General features: G+C 31.9%; 1 protein-coding gene and 1 long non-coding RNA gene across 3 annotated transcripts in view; one reads left to right on the top strand and one right to left on the bottom strand.

The window, feature by feature from the left end:
• Positions 1-15,785, top strand: part of LOC145254685 (uncharacterized) — a 147,177-nt gene that overhangs the window by 81,208 nt on the left and 50,184 nt on the right. The gene's annotated exons all lie outside the window — the stretch shown is intronic.
• LOC145254672 (dolichyl pyrophosphate Glc1Man9GlcNAc2 alpha-1,3-glucosyltransferase-like) overlaps positions 1-15,785 on the bottom strand; it is a 174,517-nt gene that overhangs the window by 125,531 nt on the left and 33,201 nt on the right. For both annotated transcript variants that reach the window (XM_080113322.1, XM_080113329.1), the window contains exon 5: positions 12,942-13,009. In XM_080113322.1, the coding sequence (XP_079969448.1) occupies positions 12,942-13,009 (68 nt within the window). The remainder of the gene's footprint in view (positions 1-12,941; positions 13,010-15,785) is intronic.

The following is a 15,785-nucleotide window of genomic DNA, read 5'->3' as shown; positions in this document are numbered from 1 at the left end:
TAGCTTGGAATTTTTTATTTTGGTTTTTTGATGATGAGTTCATTGAGAATTGTTCTGCTAATTTATTTGCGATATTTTGTTTGTCGGTAATCTTTGTGTTGTCGCATATAAGGTGTTTAATAGGGTTCTTTGTATTTTTTCCTGCTATTTTTCTGACCATCTCCCATACTTTTTTGGGTTTTGTGTTTTGATTAATTTTTGTTACATAATCTTTCCACGAGTTCCGTTTTGATTCTTTGATAGTTTTCCGTGCTTTGGCTTTGCTGTTTTTATAGGTGTCCAAATTTTCTTTCGTTGGACTGTTTTTAAATTTCCTTAGGTTTGCACGTCTGGCTCTTATAGCTTCTTTGCATTCTTTATTGTACCAGGGTTTGTTATATTTTGTAGTAGTGGAACTTTTTGGTATGTTCTCCTCGGCTATTGTGAGTAGGGTGTTGCTGAAATATGTGATGTGTTCTAAGTCAGGATTCGCTTCAGGTATTAATCTGTATTGACATGTATTTTGGAAATTTTCCCAATTTGCCTTTTGTAAATTCCAGCGGGGTGTTTTGTCTTCTGGCTTGGGATTCTCGTTTTCTATTATGATTGGGAAGTGGTCACTTCCGCATGCATCCTTATGTGTTCTCCAGCTATAATCCATGTATATAGTTGGGTCACATAGTGTTATATCGATTGCTGATAGGGTTCCCGTTGGTGGGTGCATATATGTATTCTCTTTGTTGTTGAGTAGGCATAGATCGTTTTGGTTAATTATTTTTTCTATGGTTTGGCCTCTTTTGTTGTTTTTTTTACTGCCCCACCATATATTATGACTATTGAAGTCTCCCAACAGTAGAAAAGGTTTAGGTAGTTGTTTGATTATATTGTTTAATTCAGTTTCGTTTATTGTTTCATTTGGTGGTATATAGAGTGAGCATAGGGTTATTGTTTTGTGTAGTGTTGCAGTTATTGCAACAGCTTGCATATTTGTTTTTAAGTTCACTTTGCTGTGTGGAATGTTTTCGTTTATCAGTATTGATGATCCACCGGTGGCTTTGCATGATAATTTGTTTATGTGGTTGTATATTGAGTAGTGTTTTATGTTAATTTTGTCATTTTCTTTTAAGTGTGTTTCCTGTAGGCAAATTATTGCAGGACATAAGGATTTGATAAGTATTTGCATTTCTTCGATATTAATTTTTAATCCTCTTATGTTCCACTGTAGGATTTTGTTAGTCATGGTTTATATTTTCTTTTGGTTTTGGACTGTTGGTGTTTATGTCTACGTCCATAGTTTCGATGTTAGTTTGGGTGTTTCTTTTGGAAGTGGATGGTCTGTTTCTTGTTTCTGGTGAGAGGCTTTTTTTGGGTTTTGGTCTGGGACTTTTAGATTTACTTTGTCTTGACTGTCTTTTTTGGCTATCAGTTTCAACTAGTTCAAATTTATTTTCATTTTCAATTAATACTAATTCTGTTTTTTGTTTGTCATTTTGTTTTTGGGGGGTAGTTTTTTTGTTGTTCTGTTCTATTTCCATTTTTTCTGTTGTTGTGTGTTTATTTTTAACATCTGTTTTTGTCCTTGTTTGTGACTTGGATCTTTCACGTTTTGATAATTGAGGAGGTTTCATTTCTTTAGGGATTGATTCCTCAATATTGATGGAAGTTTTTCTGATTTCCTTTGTTTCGTTTTCTTTTATACTGGGTTGTTCGTTTCTGACTTTTATTTGGCTGTTGGAGTTTATTTTCAGTTCTGATAAAAAAGATTTTAATTCTTCAAGTATGTTCTTTAGTTCTTTTGCTAGGTTTGCAATTTCTGGAGCAAGGTTTAGTTCATTGTAGTTGTACATTTTGTTTGCTTGTTGGGTTATTGTGGCATATGAGTTTTTGGTGCGATTTGTGACTTCTTTGCGGGCTTCTTGGAAGGTTATATTTTTTTGATATTTGATTGTTATTATTTCCTTCTCTTGATTATATATTTTGCACTGTTTTGAGTGAGAGTGGTGCTCTTCTTGACAGTTTGTGCATTTGGTTTTATTTGGACAGTCTTCTTCATCGTGGTCTGGGTTTTTTTCACTGCAGTTTCCACATGTGAAGAATCTTAGACATTGGTCTTTATTATGTCCAAACTTTTGGCAGTTGTAGCATTGTAAAGGTTTTGGGATGTATTGTTCTATTTTCGTTCTTTCATAACCTATATTGATGGTCTCTGGTATTTGAGGATAATTGAATGTTAATATATAAGTGTTTGTATATATTACCTCTCCTTTTTTTTTAAATGTGATTCTTTTTACATCTGTGACCCCTTGGTTTTTTAGTTCTGTTTTGATTTCTTCTGTTGTGCAGACGGAGATTTCCTGGTTTTTTATGACTCCTTTGGAGTAGTTTAGTGTTTGGTGTGGATAAGCTTTGATGTTTGTTTCATGCAATTTTTGTAGTTGAAGTAGAGTTTTGGCCTGTTTTTTATTTAGTACTTCTACCAATATGGTACCATTCCTTAATTTTTTGACATTTTTAGGTGTTATTTTGCTTGATATTACCTTTTGGATAATGAAGGGTGACATTTTAGTTAACGGTATATTAGACGTTGCTTCTAGCACGATGAATCTTGGAAAGTTTGTATCTTCATTGTCGCTGTCAGAGTCAATTTCTGTGTGTGGTCTCTTGGATTTTTTGGTATTCATAATAATTTTTGAAAAATTCATCAGCCATGCTCCCCACCCTCCTCGGAGCCCCTTATGGGGAAGAACTATGAGGGGGTAAATCCCATTCGCCTCGGTTCTCCAGGGCTACATAGCTGGTATACTCAAACATGGGGAGGTTTCCAAGCATTCACAATATATGGTTATGCCCACCCAAGTATGGGATTTCCCTGTATTTTTATTATTCCTGATGGTTACCTTTTTCCCAGCTTGATTGACCCTTCAGCCATCGCTTATTAATTCAGTTTATTGTTTATGTTGAGTGTTAGTGTGTTTTTGTTTGGATTGTCTGAATTAGTGCTTGTCATGACCAACCGATTGATTGGATCGGGCCTATCCAACCTCCCGTCTAGCCTAGTAAGGGCCAAAGTGGTGTGTTGTAGTATCATGTTATTATTTCCTAGGCATGTTCCACTCAACCACCAGGATCCCGTTCTTAATGCATTACGGGTTGCCACCAACGGTCAACTGGTGGTCCCATTGAAGGATTTTTACCCTCTGCAGGGGGGCAGTTGGTATGTTCTATCGCCCTACCAACTAGGCAAAAAAAAAAAAAAAAAAAAAAAAAAAAAGGTGAGGAGGTGAAGGAAAAAGAAAACGAGGGAGGGGAGGGGGAGGAGAATGTTGTTTTTGTTTTTGTTTTCGCAGAACATGACTAAGTTTTGCAAAAGGGAATAAAAAAACAAAGACATCTATGTAGGTGCGTTTCATCTCAGGAAGTCAGTAGACAGCCTGATCTGGTAGCACCAGCAAATTTTGAATGAAAATGTTTAATTCAGAACCAAAATGAATCTTACTTATATTTACTCATAAGGAAACTATAAAATTGCTGTATATATTCGGCGTTTTGTTTTTATTATCTCATCAGATGTTGGACAGCAGTTGAATCTTTAGATAGCATTAACAGTGATGTTTCTGAACTTTTGAGGTGACGATCATACCATTGGACTTAACCTTAAAAATCTCAGTCAACTCGAAAATTGGTTATTCGTATTATTTGAATTCATTGGACTACTGTTCTCATCTTGAGTGTCATTTTCACAACGTTTTGGTCGATGTAACCTACGACCTTCTTTAGGTATATCTTGTTGAACTCGGGAATGTTTCTTTTGAACTTAAGAATCCAATATCAACAAATACTTGTTATAAACTGTTCTCTGGACCCGTGGTGCAGTGGTCAGAGTACTTGGAAAAATCAAGTGTAAAAGTGATATTTTCCTGAAGGTTGGAGGTTCAAATCTCAGTGTGGATAACCAAAAAAATACAATTGAGAATTACTTAGGATGGAACAAGAGCATGCTACCCCCACAAAGTAAATAAAGGGTTCCGTTCGAAATTCCATCCAAATTCCTGAGTTCGACAGAAACATTCCCGAGTTCGACAGAAACATTCCCGAGTTCAACAAGATACACCTGAAAAAGGTTGTAGGTTACATCGACCAAAACATTGTGAAAATGACACTCAAGATGAGAACAGTAGTCCGATGAATCCAAATGATACAAAGAATTAATACTGTGTCTACCTTCTCTCATAGAAACATTCTCAAAATTCATATAAAATTACAGAAAAGTTATTGAGTATACACTGTTCACTGTATTATCTCTGGGTAGAAGCCATTTGTAAGGATTTACTTTTCTAAATTGTCGAATATGCAATTAATTATCCCTTCAGACTATTGTCTTTATCAACATTAATTCTCATGACATTATTGTGAGGTATGAATGGCAAGTAATACATTTTTCCTTAACAAGACTACTTGTTTTATTCAGTATTGTGATTAAAAAGTAGAACAAACCTGACCTTGTACAATGTGCCATCTGTTTCAGGGAAGGGATAAAGAAATAAAAAAATGGCCGCTCTGGCTATTTATGGAATGGTGGTCACATGAGGTAACAAGAGTTAGAGGAATATGCAAATGAGATGCAGTCAGTTTTTCAAATAAAAAGCCTGTGTGTCAGAGAGTGAAGGTATGTCTCTTTGGTAGAAGTAAGTTTCTGACAGATGTGCGCTGAGGTTTGGATACCGAGAATTGCAAGAAGAAGAGCATAATGGTTGGGAATTCTTTCTTCGGACTTTACTTTCTAATATTACCGACATATTTAACCGCAGTATTGTCAACTTATATTTGCAGAATGCGTTAGCGTTTTTTTTTTTTATACTTCTGAAGAGGAGATGAAATAGAAGAAACTATAGAAACAACGTTGGGGTTGGCATTTTGGTACTTGTACAGTTTAGTCAAGACATTAAAAATTGAAAATATCGAAAAAAAAGGTTATATTTCACGTATCTGTTGTGGAACGAAGTTTTCAAAAAAAAAAACAATTTCACTTAATTTCATCAAGCAGTTTTTTTTTTTTACAGCGAAAAAACAATTTGTTATGATACCGAGCAAAAGGTTCGATTTTTAGGAAGAAAAGCTAGAATTAAAGATGGGAAGGGGTGTCGGCACTTTACATTGAGTTATCTCCCCGTGGCATGTTGTTCAACTTCAGCAAATTTCACAATGGCTGACTTCAACATTCTCATTAGAACGTGTTTTCCACTATAAAAAAACAAAACAAAAAAAAACTACTCGATCAAATTAAATTAAATTTTTTTTCGGAGATCTTCAGTCCAAAACGGATACGTACAATATAACCTTTTTCTGATATTTTCATTTTTTAATGTCCTGACTAAACTGTACAAGTGCCGGCATTTGTTGTCAAGAGGAGGGAACACACAGGGTCTTATTACACAAAGTAGGATCTCAGGCGATGCTGGGTAACCCTACTAGTATATAATAAAAAGAGATTTATCTTGTTTAAAAAAAAAAAAAACATGCAAAGAACATGCAGAGATATTTCAAACAAATTGTTTTCCTTATCTTCAGGCTGGATCAAAGTACATATAACTTTTTATATAATGAGTCATCACTTATCAAAGCTTAAAGCCACTCGAGTATAAAAGAAAATCAAATGGAGTGATTATCAGTTGAATCATGAAGAATATTATAATTAAAAATGATGAATTTGAACAAAGTTTTTATTACTTATGAGAACAGTTTATAACAAGTATTTGTTGACATTGGATTTGAAGATGGATAAGTTGTTGTCCTTGAGATGTTGTTGAAGCAAGGTTTTAATGTTTAATGTCTTGTACAGTGTAGGCGCTAGTCGTGTGCATGTATCAAATAATAGAAATTCCACTCTTAAAGTGAAATTGTGTGTGTACATTTCCCTATCAAATTACTCTGTCAATTTTCAGTCTACAGACTCGAGATTTGACATAAGAGGTATTGGGATTTGGGAAAATCTTTTTAATCAGTTTTCAGCCAGATATTTTGCTGTCAAGAAGTCAAAGTTCAACGATTTGACCTTTGAAAACTCTACCAAACTCCTCCACCAATTTTGGATCTAAACATTTAAAATTTTAGATGTAGGTTCCTTGGATATATATAAAACTTTTTGCTTTGATTTGAGTCCAAAACAATAAATGTTAAGGGATCAAAGTTAAAAGAAACTCGACCTCTCAGCCAATATTTGGTCTAAACATTTGAAATTTTACATAAAGTGTATTCAGACATATGGTAAGCTTTTAAATCGGTTTTTGGCCGAAAATTTGGCTACAAGGGATCAAAATTCAAAAGATTTGAACTTTGCAGTCTAACAAACTATTCAGCAAATTTAGGGTCTAAACATTTGAAATTTTACATAAAGGGTATTCAGACATGCAGCAAGGTTTTTAATCAGTTTTGGGTCGAAAATTTGGCTGTGAAGAGGTCAGAGTTGAAAGAGTTGACCTTTGCAAACTCTACCAAACTTCTCCACCAATTTTGGGTCTAAACATTTAAAATTTTAGATGTAGGTTACCTGGACATGAGTCGAACTTTTTAATATATATATATATATTATATGCACATAAATTATGAACAGTACACAGGGCCCAAGCAAAGCTGGGCTGAACTGCTGGTTAATATATATATATATATATATATATATAGATAGATAGATAGATAGATAGATAGATAGATAGATAGATATAAAAAAAAGACAAGGGGAGAGGGTGTAACAAATATGTTGCTCAGACAATTCAAATAGAGAATATACATAGTAAATATGGTATTTTGGTGACTGCTGATATGAAAGTAATGGACAAATGAATCAGAATGCATCTAGTTAAGAGTAGAATGTACAAAGAATGACAGACTCCCCGTATTTTGATAGCCTTGTGCCTAATTTGTTACAATAATATTATTTATTTAGCAAATATATAATTCAAAGTATATCTGTTCTGTTTTCAGTCAGAGAAGGAGAATTCTTTGACGGAGACTATTTTTATTTTTTAGGGAGAGCTTGATATCTCCCATATGAAAAATAAATGACCTTATATCTAACTTTGTCCATCTGGGGAAGTGAGTGAATAGGAACTATTTTAAAGTTTTCATATAATTTGTTGAATATGAACTTTATCATTGTTCTTGAATTAAATAAATTCTGTTTTCAAGTTAATAATTTTTCGATTATTTCAAGTAATCCTATTTCTTCTTGGGGCTCATTTAAAATTTGACATAATTAAAAAAAAAAAAAAAAAATAGAGAAAATACAGCAAATCTTCATGACGTACATACCCATTACAGAACGATGATGTGATATTCCAAAAATCACGTAAATTGATCAAGTATTTTTTTTTAACTAAGAAAAAATTTTTATTAAGTGAGACACCATGCTGTTTTAGAATGTGTTAAAATTCAAAGGCAACAACTCAATTCGACTACAGAGATTTTGTTTGTATAAAAAATAATTAAAACTTAATGGCTAAAAATTGTCAATTTTGATTTTCTTAATTACAAAAAAGAATACTTAATTTACGTAATTTTTGGAATATGACATCTTCGATCTGTAACAAGTATATAACTCAAAGATTTTTTGTGTTTTTTTTTAAAATTTAATTAAGTCGAATGTTAAATAAAAACCTCTTTTGCTTCATGGTTAACAATTAACCATATTTTTCAGTCTAAAAGTACCTGATAATGAACGTTAAGATTTTGTGTTTCTGTTGCAATGGTTTGGCCTCTGCAAGTTTATGCAAATTGTTTTATTGTGAGCTCCTGCCAACTGTTTCTGTTTAATTACACTTTTCACAGCTGTGTTATGTAACTAACTGCCAACGAAATGTTTAAACAACCGACGAAAGCATTTTGCACAAATTCAAACAATTTTATTATTTGTTTTATAGTTAGGCGGCAACAAAAAGTTCATAAAATTGCTCCATTTGTGAAACTAGAGCAGTAAGTAATATGCGTGAATTATTGAATAAAACATCTTTATGCCTTTGTTTAACCGTCCCCATTTTATGTGTGTGTGTACGTGTGTGCGTTCATTCGTTTGCTGCTTGTTATTATGTAGTAAATCATTTTCAGGAGAGCAAATAAGAAAATTAAAAGCTAATTATTATGGGCAAAAGACATTATAGAAAGAAAACCACTATGAAAGATCACTTACGATTTGTTACCTGGCATGAAAAAAAAAAGAAAAGGATTCCTAAAATGATTATAAGATCTCATTGGTTGTAAAATAATTTTTAATGTCATGAAAAAAGGTTATTACCATATTTGAGGTTGAAGCTTTAATAATATGGAAAGGAAATTGTAATTGACAGCATTTTCTTAAGAAAAGAAAAATAACTGTTCCGCAGGCTTGCTTCCTGGCTAACTACAATATGGTAGCCTTCAAGTCCAATGTAAACAAGTTCTTGTTGAGCCATCCTCTTGAATTGGAGGCCATGTTTAGTTTCACAACAGTTTCTTGTGGTTAGTTGTTCTATACAAGTCCTGGAGATGACTGGTTCTCAGTAGACAGTTGTTCTGTACAGGTTCCTGACGTTATAATTTTGAAGCCAAAGTGCAAAAGATTCTTCTCGTGTTGACACACAAACATATGCAAGGTTGCTAAAAAAAGGTTTAATTTTTATGGAGCAATTCTAGTTTCTGATTGGTTGGTAGCAGAACGTAAATTGATTTGATTCGTCAGTTTCTAGCAGCATCGTTTATAAATAGAATCCTCCAACTGTGAGGGACCATACCCCCATTATGTATCAAAAATACTGCAACACGTCCCCTTAAATAATCAAAATTCTACCCAATTTACACTATTAATGATTACTAGACTACCACCTTACATTCATTAACCCTTATCCTCGAGTGGCCCTCGGGCCTTGATAAGTGGCGACTCCTTTGTAAAAAAATGAAAAAAAAAAAAAAAGAAAATAAATGAAAAACAAAAACGAAAAAAAGGATGATTAGCTGAAAAATTATGAATAGATAAAAATATTCTGATCCATATTTTTTGTGTACACATTTTTAAACTTAAGTTAGAAAACTATTGTATACTTCAATTTAAAGCAAATTATCTCCCTTGTTAATTTTTATTTTTAGATGGTTATTTACAGTTTTCATTGCTTATCTATATATTAATATAACGTATGTGTTATTTTCTGTGTTACGCCTTAATCAGGGTCATTTAATTGTTATGTACTTCCATTTCTTGTAATAAATAATTTACCAAGAATTTTTCATAAGTTTTGGTTACGATTATAGCTGATGACACTCAAGTCATTTATTTTTTATAAATAATTTTACAAAGAATTTTTCATAATTTTGGTTTCAGTTTCAATTATAGCTAATGGCACTCAAATCATCTATTTTTTTTTAATAAATAAATTTACCAAGAATTCCTCATAAGTTTTGGTTTCGATTATAGCTAATGCCACTCCAATAATCTATTTTTTATAAATAATTTTATCAAGAATTCTTCATAAGTTTTGGTTTTGATTATAGCTGAAAGAACTGAAGTTTACATATTTCATAAGTTTGGGATTCGGTTTTGATTCAAGCTGATGAACCCAAGTCATATAGATGTATTTTTTATTTTTAAAATCGCAACTTTATAATATATAGAAATCAATAGAACATTAAGTCTATAATAATATATATGAAATATGCAAGAATTAAAATATCATATTTAAGCATATTTTACGACCTGGCTATGCCAGGCATCCCTGCTAGCTTGGATAAATACTTTTGCAGTTTTAACAAAATTGCTACAGTAATATCAGAGTGTCTTTGTTTACGCCGAATGTCTATAGAATACCAACATTAATATATTACATATGAATCAGTCCCGTGGAATTTCCACAGGCCCCGCTAGTAAAATATTTATTGTTTTTATTTTTATTTTTTTCAGAGAAAAGCCTATTACAATATTTAAGACTGTTACAATATTTAAAACTGAGGAACATTGCGAAGAGAAAACTTGAAAGTATTTGATAAGCTAAAAAATATGAATAAATTAAAGCATTCTGGGGTTCTATGAATATATTTGCACATAAATGATCGCATCATTTTAATTAGTACAAGTGGTATATACCCGGCATGCGATAGAATAAGTTTAGTTTTTAATTGTTCTCACATTTTTAAACTGAAAGTAAATAAATCATATTGTATTTTTCAATTTGAAAGGAGTTATCCTCCTTACAGATTTTTATTTTTAGGTGATTCTTTAAAAATGTTTCAGATTAGCAGCTGTCTGGACTGGACTAAATAATTACTGAAATAAACTATATCAAAGTATCTAATTATATTGTTAATAACATGGTACAACAATATCAAATAAAAATTATCTAGTCAAAAGTAAATTCTGATTTGGGTCTTTCTAAAAATCAGACCAGACAATTTTATATGTTAGAAAACAATTTTTATTGCCAATGAAATAAAACGTTCTTCTTCGACATCGTTCAGATTTTTGTCTGAAGTACTAATTCATATAAAGATATGAGGTACCTTCAATAAGTTTCCAGACTTTTTTCGTATGGGCACTTTTATTAATAGTCCACACATGAAACTCTAGTCCTCTTCGAAGTAATCTCCTCCGAATGTAATGCACTTGTAGGACCATTCCAACAACTTTTAGAAAACCCCATGGAAGTCCTCTTTTGTGAGCATGCCAATAATTCTCGTCACAGCCTCTTTAATTTCCGCAATTTTCTCATAACGACAGCCTCTAAGGTTTTCCTTGAGCTTAGAGTCTAACCAAAAGTCACAGGAAGCAAGGTCTGAACTATAGGGAGGATAAGTAACAGTCTTGATGCCCATCTTGGTCAAATAGTCTGTGACACCCTTAGAACAAATTTTGCACAAATGTTTCGCATCTTCAGTTCCTTGCAAATAATTATATGCACAGTTCCCACACTGACATCAAACTGTGTATTTATTGTCTCTATAGACACATGACAGTCCTTATCCATTAAATTATTTATTTGGTAAATCAAATCTGATATTCTGGCTTTCTTACTCCTCCCACACCTCTCAGCATCCCTCACAGACTCCTTGCCTTTCTTGAATCTCTTATGCCACTCAAAAACTGATGCTCGATTCATGCATTCCATATGTTTCTGAGCCATTTTTTCCAAGTTTAAAACAGAATTTTATTGCATATCAGCCATTCTAAAGTATTCTCATGTCCAGATTGCATTTTTGAAATTCACCAACTGTAACACTCATGCTTTAGTAAGGTGTATTCCAATTCCTGCTGTAGCTGTTCATTTGAACCTGAAATTATAAAAATTGGTCAGTCATCTCATAAGATGTATAGCAATAACATACTCAATTTTCTTTGATAAAACTAGCAAATTCAAATTATTTAAACAATAAAAGTTTAATAGAACAATATGCTCTTTGTTTTTTTAATGAAGGTTCTTTAGAAAAAACACCTGAAGAAATTCAAATTCTTATACCTTCAAGTTTCAACATAAAATTCTGTGCATATTTAGAATTACACATTTATAAAAAAAAAAAAAAAAAAAAAAATTACAGAAAATTTTTTATGTACATATCTGTTATGGAACGAAGTTTTCATATTCCAAAAATCACGTAGCTTTTCTATTTGGCTAGTAAGCGAAAATATTTGGTTGTCAAAGGTCAACTAAAAATAAATTTGTCAAAATTCAATGTAACCTCTGACTTTCTTCAAATGTATCTTTTTGGATCTTGTCAAACTCGAAAATTTTGCCGGTGAATTTAAGAATATGTATGAAATTTTGAACAGTAGCATGCTCTCGTTACCATCGGTCACGACTGGGTAGCAGTCCTAAGTAATTCACAATTGTACTTTGAGTGTCGCCCAAACTGAAGATTAAACTTTCAACTTCCATAAGAAAGTAACTTTATAACCGAATTTTACCAAATACTTTAGCCACTACACCAAGAATTCTTCCGGACAATTCTAGTATTAATTTTAAGAGTTTTAAACCTATTTTGCTTCTAGATGTACAATAGTACTACTTATTATATATATTTTTTTTATTTTTTACATGGTAGTCACCACTTATCAAGGCCCAGAAGCCACTCGGGGATAAGGGTTATTGCGTGTACAGTAATCAATGGGATAATATCGTAGGGGCGGTTTATCAGGAATTTGTTTATGTTGGACTTGAAGACATCCAAGTTGTAGTCAGGTAGGAAACAGGTAAACGGAAGAGAGCTCCACAGGCGTGAATCCAGACAAAGTAAGTTTGCAAAGCCAGTTAAATACAAAAAAATTTTAGAAATGAAGACAAAATTAAAAATTAGTTTATTTTGGTTTGAACTATTCCTATCTTTTAATTTAGAGAGAGAGAGAGAGAGAGAGAGAGAGAGAGAGAGAGAGAGAGAGAGTCTAAAACAAGAAAGGAGTGAGTGGTAAGCAAGATAAAGGAGAAAGAGTAATAGACATTAGAAAATAACTCAATCTCAAAATTAAGGAATATTCTAGAATATATTTTGTGTAATTAAAATATATATATAAAAAAATCCAGTCTTGTCCAGATTTCCCCGATATTAAAAATAAAAGAAATATCTGTATGATTTATGGACCTATGATGAAATGAAAATATCATATTCTAAAAATCATTTAAATTGATCAAGTAGTTTTATTTTTAAATAAAAAAATAAAATTTGAGTATGTGAGGCATAACTGTATCACCCGCCATTTTGAAAAATGTTTCCAGAAACAAAGAGAGATAACTCAACAATAATACTAGATTTATGTTGTAATGCTTATGTGTTCCCATTAATCACTTAAAAATGATTGTCTTTATCAAAATAAAACTGCTTGATCAATGTATGAAATTTTTGGAGTATGATATTTTCGTTTTGTCACAGGTACGTGCATCAGACAGATTTTTTTTTATGTTTTGATTTTTAACGTAGAGGGAATCAGCTTTAGTATAATAATAGATGAGTCCACTTACCTGACATATCCGCACGACAGATAAGAGCAGAAGGCCAAATAAAAATCCATTGTATTGGAAGTGAATATCTAAAATGTCTTTTAAAGAAAATTGGCAAAAAATCTTTTTCAATTCAGAAACAAATAAAACATGAAAAAAACAAAAACAAAAACAAACATTTCTTCATAAAAATAACTAAACTAAAAAAACAATAAGAGTGATTAAACAAGAAACAACAAAAAAAGCATGGAATAAAAAATATGGAATACTAACACAAGCCTTACATTATTTTAAACTTTTTTTTCTAGAGAGTCAGCACTTGTCAAGGCCTGAAGACCACTCGAGGATAAGAGTTAATGAGTGTATGGTGGTCAGTAAGACAACAGCATAATGATCATTAGTGTCGGAAATTGGGTTAAATTTGATTATTTAAGGGGCAGCTCAACAAGAATTTGTTTACATTGGACTTGAAAACGATCGTGCTGTAGTCAGCTTTGTTCATGGAATTTGCGTTTAGATTTAGGCACAGTAAAAAAAAAAAAAAAAATAGATTTTAAAATATAATAAAATCAATAGCCCCTTCCCCATACATGTTGAAACTAAAGTCGAACACATATTGAAAGGGAATTTTCCTGAAATATACAATACGGAAATTCCATCTGACTATACGTAAAAAAAAAAAAAATACATATATATTGTAACAATAAAAAAATACATATTGTAACAATAAAAAGTGAATCTGTATAGCTCATTCTACCATTATGTTTTAATTTGCTTTAGTTTGTGTCTATCCGATACACCTCTACATTTTATTGACTTCTATTAATTTTCTTTATATACACAGTACACAATGCTTTAAGCAAACTACATTAATCTCTGAAAAAACAAAACAAAAAAAAAACAAGTCCTTTTTATAATAGTATTTGTTATAGATGCATAAAAATTTAAGATTAAAATCATAATTTTCCATTAAAACTCCAGCTTTCTTCAGTTGTAAAATGAATCTACTTGAATATGATAGTTGTTAATGTTTCTTATGACATGAATTATTGATGTAGATGATTAAAAAATATTTATTGCTATTTTTACTTAGTTTAAAGGATAATGATACTATGATTGTCTTCAAACCGGAAAAATTATGAAGTTCAATAATAAAACTACCACTGAGAATTTTTGCATTTCATAAAGTTATCTATCATGTTTGAAAAAAAGTTTGTTTATGACAACAAACGAAATCCTCCACTCTCCGAGACAGATGGCAGCATACTGAATGTAAGCAATTGACAATTATCTGGCATCTACCCATGTTGGGGAAACCAAGCTCCTCTGAAAAAAAAAAAGGGGAACTCTCAAATGAATAGCAATTGTCTGATATGAAGGGTTTTCCCCACATTGATCAAAGCTAATTGCTTTCAAGACGTCCCAGCACGAAAGGCCACCGACAGTTTTGGTTTCAATTAGTTTCGCTTTTATACAAAAAAGCCGAACAAACATGTGACAGAACGGAATAGCGTGAATTTTGTAAAAGTCGCTCAAATAAAAGATATAAACGTTCGCAAATCGTAGATATTACAATCTAGGAAGTATATAAAAAGTTCTAAAATATAGTAACACCTCTCCCCCAGAAGTAAAGCAACCAATTAAGTTTTAACAAAGTTAATACAAGAGCGTTCAATACCGAAGTAAGGCTAAATATACTTTTCATTTGTTTTACATAAGCATTAATATGTCGCTACACATTCATGAGCATGTTTTGGTCAGCCAGTTACAAGTAACTTGAGACCTCTTCAGGCGATGTTGCTTATACAAATGTTTAGTCCATAATGAAAATCATTCAAGGATTCAGAAATCACACAAAAAATAATCTATCAGGTCACATTACATGTCATTAGGAATAAAAATAAAAAGGAAGTGGTCTTTAATACATGTGAAGAAAATAGAATAGAAGGGGTAGGGACTAAGGCTTGTGTCGAAAAAAAAATACAAAAAAAAAACACATATATATTTTGTTTTTTTCAGAAGTGAAGCAACCGATGTAGCTTTAACGAGGTTAATAAAGGTTAATAGAGTACTCAATACCAAAGTAAGGCTAAATATACTTTATTTATTTTACATGAGCATTAATATGTCACTACACATTCATTATCATGTTTCGGTCAGCCAGTTACAAGTAACTAGAGACCTCTTTAAGCGATATTGCTTATACAAATGTTTAGTTTATTGCGGACTCAACTTGAATATTGCTTATTGAATACCGTTATGAAGTAAAAAGAGGTGATATTGCTTATACAAAAATTTAGTTCATAATATGCTTGTGAATGTGTAGCGACATTAATGCTTATGTAAAACAAATAAAAAGTATATATATATATATATATATATATATATATATATATATAAGTAGTTATTTAATTACTAGAGTAAATAATTATGTCAGCCTCTTTAAGAAACTTGTTTCTTATCGTTGACCACTTTCAGTTGTAATAAGTTGGTCAACTTAGCTCATATGCATAGATCGTCATATAATAATTAGATCACTGACTGACGTTAAAAGCATTTTAAAAGAATAAATGTTCAATTTCAACTGTATCTCTTGCGGTTGTCGGTAGCCAAAATTGTTCGGGTCCTTGCTAATGAAGCCAGACTTTACTTCTGTTGCCAGGGTTCGAATCTCTCGACTGGCGTTAATCATGACACCCTGCACTGATGATTCCCGAAAGGATGAAACATTAGTGTCTAGTAAATAATTATACATGTAATTATAAATTATCATTTTTAATACCTATAGACACTAAAAAAACGGCTAGTATTGCGTTTTTATTTAAAGTGAAGGATTTCTTATCAAATTCACTTCAGGTGGAAAGG

Source organism: Euprymna scolopes, chromosome 3, assembly GCF_053919585.1.
Source record: "Euprymna scolopes isolate OS-2025 chromosome 3, ASM5391958v1, whole genome shotgun sequence".
Lineage (NCBI taxonomy): Eukaryota > Metazoa > Mollusca > Cephalopoda > Sepiida > Sepiolidae > Euprymna > Euprymna scolopes.
Note: the sequence above shows the minus strand (reverse complement) of the source record. Positions and strands in the feature narration are given on the sequence as shown.